The following is an 8386-nucleotide window of genomic DNA, read 5'->3' on the forward strand; positions in this document are numbered from 1 at the left end:
TTTTTGATGTTTTTGTTTTGTTTTTTGAATGGTTTTTGTCACTAGGATTTGTATTGTTCAGTTCTTCCGAGCAATATTCCACAACAATAGTATTAAAACAATAACAACAATACCAACAATTACCAAAACAGACAGTTATAAAGGTCCTTCCATTGTTAGAACAACAAGGCGTATTCTAGAAACAAGGCAAAAAAAGAAAAAAAAATAAAACAAGGGGCGCTGCTGTTTAAAGGAGAAGAAAACTGGAGAAAGAGTAACCTGAAACCTGAAACCTGAAACCTGAAAACTATTCTTCAAAGTAATGAAGAAAAGAACAATTGCGCTGTTATTGTATTCTACTATTGCGGCCTTGGGAGACCAAATACTTATTGTAACTCTGTTGATTCACACTAAAAAAAAAAAAAAGAGGAGAAAGTTCTTCTGGAGGAAATATCCTTTATCCGTGTTTATAACCCTTCCACACGTCTTTCTCTTTCTCTGGTCTCGAATTTTCTTGTTTGCACAGGGTACATATAACGCATAGGGTGCTATACAACATTATTTGAAAAAGATAAGACAATCACACGTGATGCATAGCCATAACTGCATAATCTTCTTTGTGTGCATAAACAACACATTTTTTTTTTGGTTTTTTTTTTTTTTCTAATTCATGCATTTACAAAAGATAACAATTCAGTTCTTCTTTTTAAAATATGCACTTAAAAAGCTTGAATACAAAATGAACTTTATTGGGGGATACCGCGGCGATACCGCGGCAAAAAAATAGTAAGGAGAAGAGGGGAAAAGCTCTAGGTTTGTTGATACCCATATCTAGTGAACGATTATAAACCATTTACATTAATGCGTTATTGAGCTTTTTTATTAGAGACTTTGAAATGGTTAGTGAATTTTCAGCAGCCAATAAGACTGTGTGATAAAACACGGAATCAAAAATCCCTGGCTCTTTTTTTGGGTGACAAAGAATCACAAAAGCTATAAATAAATATATTTAAATAATATTTCCCTTACTTTTATTGTGCTTAAGTCGTGTGTTTGGTAACATAAATATATCAATTTTCAGGCACCTCTTTTCTATTTTATTTTTTTCTCTTGTTTTATGGTTAAGTCAAAAAAAAAAATATTACAATAAAACGGAATCTAACCATCGGAAAGGAGACAAGAAACAAGAAACAAGAGAGGCTCTGGCAAAAACTAGAACAATGAGCTCGATTTTCAAAAAGTGTAAAATGTTAAAATACTTGGACTTGTATAGCCACACTTTTTAACGGAGCCATTAAAAAAAAAAAAAAAAAAAAAAAGATAAAGTATAGATTCAGAGTCAAAAATAAAATAAAAAAATAAAAAAAAAAATAAAATAAAAGTTTGTTGATTTGTGTCTCTCTGTCAATGTCCTGATTCCTCCTTGGTTTTTTTGTGTTGTTGTTGTTGTTGTTGTATTGTTGTGGTTTTGAACATGCCCAATAGCAAACAAGTAAACACACACACACACAGCCTTGATTTGGAATTTCACAAAAACAAACAAACAAAGACAAAACTCAAGTGCCGAGGGATTTAGATAATAACCATCCCGACCTCCTTCTCTTGGTCAACATATTGAGAAAGAAGGGGAAAAAAAAAAAAAACATCACCTGGTATCTAAGATTTCAACTACACTCTATTTAAAAACTTTACTGTATTATCTTTCTATTCCCTTTCACCTTTTCACAGGATTCTCTCAGAAACATCACCCAGTCCTCCCCTCCCCTTCCCTTCCCCTGTTCTCAACAATAGAAAAAAGCTTAATATAATATCAATGCACAACAATAAAAACTGTTTCCTCATGATAAGCTTTCTTGCTTTCTTTCTTTCTTTCTTTCTTGGCTAAGGTACAATTTTCCATTGACAATAAGATCAATTGTATTGACGTAACAACAATGCAAACTACGTCAAAGCGTAAAGAACGGTTGCAAATACTAAATCAAGTACACCACCACCACACAAACTCTCTCTCTAATTATATCAAAAAAAAAAAACGAGAAATTCGTTACTTTAAAATTTATACATCTAGTATACAAAATATAGATAAAACAGAAGGAAAACTAAACTCCATCATCAACCATCAAAATCACACACGTGTGTATGTGTTTTTAGTAGTCTCTCTCTTTTTCTTAAAAATACAATCTTTCTGAATAGAAAACAAAATCAAACAAAATGGTAAAAATATCAAAACTGAAACAAACTCTAAACAAACAAAAATGCAAAGATCTTCCTGCCTGTCTTTCTCTCCCTCTCTCTCTCTCTCTATCTCTCTATTGGTGGTATCCATCCAATCCATAGCCCTGTGGTTGGACTTGTTGTGGGTGTCCAACACCACCATGTACTTGATACTCAGCACCAGCAGGAGCAACCATAGCAGGATGATGCAAGAGTGGTTGTTGTTGTTGTTGTTGTCCTTGGCCACCTTGTTGTTGCTGTGGGTACATCGAGTAGGGAGCAGCAGCAGTAGCAGTAGCAGCAGCAGCAGCAGGTTGGAGAATCTCAACGTTTCCAACAGCAGCTTGTCCATTGCTATTTCCATTGTTGCTATTAGCGTATGCAGCGGCTGATAATGGGGATAATTTCTCTTGGTCGTAGAACCCCATTGCTGAAGAAGCGGTAGCTGAGCCAGTGGTATTGGATAGTGGTTGTGCTGCTGCTGGTGCACTTGGAAGTGGCAAGTTACCTGTAGATGTAGAAGCTAATGAAGTTGATGAGTTTTGCAAGTATGGGTTATTGGAAATAATGTATCCTGGATACCCTTGTAAGTTGTTGTTGAATTGTTGTTGTTGTTTGAAATAGTTTTGGTATGGATCTTGTGGTTGTTGTTGTTGTTGTTGATGGTGGTGTTGCATCATTTGTTGTTGAGCAGCAGCTGCAGCAAGAGCAGCTTCGGAGTGATGACGTTGTGCTTGGATAGAAGCAGCAGCAGCAGCTTGTTGTTGTTGTTGTTGTTGTTGCTGTTGCTTTTGTTGTTCTTTTTGAATTTGTTTAGTAGAAAGTTTATCTTTACAAACAAGACAATTTTTGTTTTTACCACCTCTTTTTGGTTCATATTTATAATTGGGATATTTCAAAGCATGATTCTTCTTTTCTTCTTCAGCCAATTTATTCCAGTGTTCCTTTTCAGCAGCGGGTAAAGCTCTCCATCTTCTTCCCAATTCACGAGAAACTTCAGGGTTGGAGCGAATAACTGTACCTTCATCCAATATAGCTTGATGATACTTTTGTCTAAATAAAATGAATGCATTTCTTGGACGAGGGATCTTGCCAGTTTTGTTTTTGCATATACATTGGGCAGCACCACCATTAGCCGATGTGTTGTTGGTACCTGTTGTTGTTGAAGATACTGATGACCGGCCGGAATTGACTGTAGTTTTACCCTTTTGTGATGGAGGAGCTGCTGCTGCTGCTAATGCATGGTCTGCGTATGCAGTGGCTGGTGTAGTGTGAGAAGTGGATATTTGTGAGTATGGGTCTTGAACATACAGTTGTTGTTGTGGGTAGTAACCATTAGCAGCATTGATAGCATCCTGTTGTTGCTGTTGTTGTTGGGAACGTGGTGGCATGATTTGAGCTAGCGATGGTAATGTGTTGCTGCTAGTGTTGTTACTGTTGTTGTTGTTGTTGTTGTTGTTGTGTCTTGATTGTAAGTCGTCACCTGGCATAGTATGTGTGTAGTAAACTGCTGTGGACATTTATGACTTGATATGTGTATATATAATAGCTGGTTTGGGATCTAGCAGGTAATTATTGCAAAAAAAATGAATTTAAACTTTATCTAAAACAATGAGATAAGACAAAGAACAATATTAGGGATTGTATATTATTCAATAAGGAATGTATGGGTCAAAGATAGTATGAGGTAGTGGCAGGAGGAGTAGTAGTAGTGGCAGGAGGAGTAGTAGTAGTAACAGAGTGATTGTATATGAGTCGTTATTGGAAGTGGATTGTAGAAAGATGGTATTCTTTTTCTATTCTTTTCAGAGTGAGAGAAAGAGAGAGAGGGAATATTGAGTTGAATTTATATTGGTTTTCATTTGTGAGAGAGTTGAGTATGTTTTTTTGGGTTTAAAACCACAAAATGAGTTTGGATATAGGACACAGACACATGGAAAAGGAATAATGGAAAGAAGGATGCGGATCAATCAGACTGAATATGTTTGTGTGTACAGTTTGTGTAATATGAATAAGTGCGTGTACCTATTGCATAAAACAAAAAAAAAATTATAAAAAAAATTTAAATTTAAAATTACTACCTTTGTGTATCTATTATTCAATAAATACACAAAGAGATTAAAATATTGTAAACAATAGGAATTAACACTGTTTACACTACCATTCACTTTATTCTATATATATATTTCAAGCTTTAGGAAGAGATACATTTACGTCTAATTTTTTAATATGCAGTAGTAGTAGTAGTGGTAGTATACTATTAATAGCTAAGCACGTGAGTAATATGTAACAAAATGGAAAAGAAAAAAAAAAAAAAGAAATTTAGAATTTTCCATCTAAAAATGTATGCACAACATCAGATAAATTTCAAAATATATGCTCCTGTATATAATTCGGTTAAATTCAAATAAGAACAGCATAATGGCAAACATAAGAAGAAGAAGAACGAATAGATAACTGAGAAACACGATAATCCCATATAACACATATAACCACAGTTTTATTATTTTCATTTCCATATTGTCTGTCACGTGTTTATATTGTGTATGTTTTGTGTTTGACAACGGAGATAGTTGCGGAGGTGAACCTTTTTATTTTTTTTTTTTGTTTTGTTATTTTTGCCACTTATTTTAGAAAAGCAAGGGAGAATTAGTGAGTTTATAGGCAGATTGAATGCGTGTGTGATGATATCGTACATTTAGTGTATACATATGCAACAGAAGGAAGAATGCAAGCTAAGAAGAAATCTAAGCTTAAGACTTTCTCTTATATTTTCTTCTCCTTTTTTTTTAGTATCTTGTATCTTAATGGCGTGTGGTCTTGCAGTAAAGCATATACACATACGAATATTATCACATTCACTTTAAAAAGAAACAGAGAAGAAAAACGGAAAAGAAGAAGAAGAAGAAGAAGATTAAGACTAAGAAACGGATAAATTTTTAAATTTTATTTTTTGTCTATGTATTTGTGTAAAGTAGTAGTAGTAGTAGTGGTAGTAGTAGTAGTAGTAGTTCTAAGGTTTGTTTTGTTTATTGTTAGAACAATACCAATCAAATTCCAGGGGGACCAGATCAGCACATATACACGGAGAAACAAGGAAGAGGCAATAAAAAAAAAATAAAATAATAATAATAATAATAACCGTGTATTATGGTTATAAAAACAATACAATAATAATAGAATAGAACAATAGTAAAAATACTAAAATAGGGGAAAATATATTCAATTGGTGGTGGGCTGTGACGATGAGGAGAAAAAGAAAAAAGATACAATAAACAATAGAGTACAACACAATAGAGTATAATGCATAACAATGCAATACATATTTATTTATTTTATTTTATTCACTTTGCCTCGTCAACAACACACCACGTTTGTTTTGTTAAACTAAAAGATTTTGTAGAGATCCAAAAAGTATCTTTTTTTGAAAAAAAAGAAAGAGAATCAAATTGGTTCTAATTAACCGCTTTTTGTCTGTAACTAACTAAATGCAAAGTAACTTCTGCTTCTCTTCTTCTACCGTTTAATTAGCACCGTTGTCTAAGTAATGACTCATATATTATATATAGATATCACCTTTACTCATGACATCACCCAAAAAGTATTTAATTACACAAAATAAATAAAAAATTAAATTTAATTTTAGATTTAATTTTAATTCCTTTTTTTTTTTTTTGAACAATAGACACACACCCCTTGGTGTCTTACACAAATACAGAGAAATATATAAAATATTGTAGAAAAAAGATAGAATAAATCCAAAAAATTAATACTTTATATATTTCCACTAAAATGCTTTCTTTAAAGCAAAACCTTAATCCTAATTTCTATTCACTCTATATTGTAGAGAAGAACTCTACTGGCTCTAGACCTTAATTTTTGTCTTTTAATTTCTCGTAAATTAATAAAAAAATTGAATCAATCTTGAATAAAATTAATTCACAAAATTAAATAAATAAATATATAGAAATAAAAATAAAAATAAAAACACAAACAAATAGAAAGAATCAGAATATAATAAACAATGATGTCATTGTTTACACTTTATATTGTTCGTAATTGTTTTATTTTTGTTTATTGATATAAGATATTTACCCAATTACAGCCACACAGACACTCACTCACTCTCTCTCTCTCACTCTCTCTCTCTCACTCTCTCTCTCTTCGAATCTTTAAATAAACAGATAATCAGTCAAGTACCACTCAACTGCTGTGTTGCTTCTCTCTCCTCCCCCCCCTTCCAGAATTAAAAAAAAAAAACAAAAAAAGAAAAAGAAGTAAAACGCACACCTAAATATCAACGGGGCTAGTCTTTGTCTCACTAAAAATTAATTAATTTTAAAATCACAAAACTAGTACTATTTTTAGTCCCCATTGGTTGTAAGAAACAGAAGCAAAAAAAAATAAAAAGAAATAATATTTCCCTTTTAGAGATCAACAATGCATTAATGCCGGTGTCTCCCAATAGGTACGCAATTCATAAAAAAGTGTGTGCCTTGAAAGGGTCTAAAATACTAAGAAAATAATCAAAGAGAGCAAATTAAACAAAAACCGTTTTTGCGTCTATACGGTACATATTACTCTTGACGTATAACTATTTGCTTTGATTGCTACTACTGTAATGGTTATGAATCAATCCTCTATAGGTAATAATCACACATGTATACCTCTTTTGGGCAGTTCTAAACCACCAAGATAATGCATCGTCTCCTTCCCTGTTTTTTGTTTTTTTTTGTTTTTTTTTTTTTTTCAAATAACCTCGGCATTTGTTATCAATCTGTTTCTAATACAATTTCCATTGATACCGTTTCCCCACAAGCACCTAAAACAAAAAAGAGAATAATAAGAACGAGCTACTTTCTTACGATGTCAGTATCACCCCCTTTTTCTTCTTCTTCTTTTGCGTCTCAAAAAGCAACCTCTCGTGTACTCTTTTTAAGCTCGTTGCGCAATACATTGACGACGCACCTGTACTCACACACACTATTTTCAAAATTCCCGAAAACTTCGTATTACATATGTAATTAATGCATTTTACGCAATCCACCTCCCCATCGTCTAAAACTATTAGTACGAATCTATAAGGCGTGCTTTTCGTCTCTTATTTTCTTTTTTTTTCGGTTTCGTATATGCATTTATCATCATATGATAAGTCACTTCTTTTTGCTTTTCTTTGTCTAAGACCAAAAAACATACTGTACAAAGGAAATCTAAACATAAAAAGAGAAGACTAAAATAACAGACAAAGGTCTCATAACCATAAACACCTTTCTTTTTTTTCTTGCTTCTTGCTTAGCCGAAATCCAACTGCCAAAATGACTTATTTTTTAGTCTTCGTCTCCATTCTCTGTCGATCATTGTTATGATGACACATATTATACTTGACAATAGACTACAACGGTTTTATTGTCGTTGTTAAGCTACAAAGAAAAAAAAAAGCTTATCTCCAAATGTCTCAATCACTTTTGTTCTAACTTTGATCTGGCACAGTGAACAATGATTGCGAAATTTTCGAGGTTTACGAAGAAAAGAAAGAACAGACCGCCTGTAAAAAGCCTGTGATGCTTGATGCAAGGCGGTGTAGTTATTTAGTCACCATCGTCATCACACGCTCCACATCCTGTTGCTGCTGGATGGTGCTTACGCTTTTAGTTCAAGGCGTGCGTATGAATATAAAGGAAGAATCGGGGCAATTATTCAGCAGCATCAGCATCAGCAGCAGCAGCAGCAGTAGTAGCAGCATCCGTATCCGTATCCCTATGTGTAACAAAACTGAGCTCGACCGCTAAGAAAAAAAAAAGTAGTCTTGTTGTTGATTTACGCCTTACCTCTTCGTTTTCGGTCAATTATAAACTAAATTTAAAATTAGATGAAATGGACGCAATAGAAGTATTGGCTTCAATACAAGATCTGCAAAAGAAGAAGAAAAAAAAAAGAACACAAAAAGAGCACAAAAAGAGCAAATGATTGTCGGTAGAATGTATATTCGGTGGTAATTGCCTTTTATTTGGAAATCGTATCTCCTTACTAATAAGTTTCTACTTCCCTCTTCTTTCTTATTTCGTACTTCTTATTTCTTACTCCGTTTCTCTCTAACCTTTATTTTGCTTTCGTTTCATCACGAGATGCATTGGGTTTTAATCACGTTCATTATTCTTTGTTCACTATTCATTGTTTATTGTCCCCTTTCAAT

General features: G+C 33.2%; 1 protein-coding gene across 1 annotated transcript; it reads right to left on the reverse strand. All coding sequences in view use genetic code 12, as the record gives it.

The window, feature by feature from the left end:
* Positions 1–2288: 2288 nt before the first annotated feature.
* RFG1 (HMG domain-containing transcriptional repressor) lies at positions 2289–3713 on the reverse strand (the record flags this gene model as incomplete). Its single annotated transcript, XM_067694720.1, has 1 exon — positions 2289–3713. The coding sequence occupies one exon, from the start codon at positions 3711–3713 to the stop codon at positions 2289–2291; it is 1425 nt and encodes a 474-aa protein (XP_067545919.1).
* Between the last annotated feature and the right edge of the window lie 4673 nt (positions 3714–8386).

The sequence above is a fragment of the Candida metapsilosis genome (genome assembly GCF_017655625.1).
Source record: "Candida metapsilosis strain BP57 chromosome Unknown scaffold8, whole genome shotgun sequence".
Taxonomy (NCBI): Eukaryota; Fungi; Ascomycota; class Pichiomycetes; order Serinales; family Debaryomycetaceae; genus Lodderomyces; species Lodderomyces metapsilosis.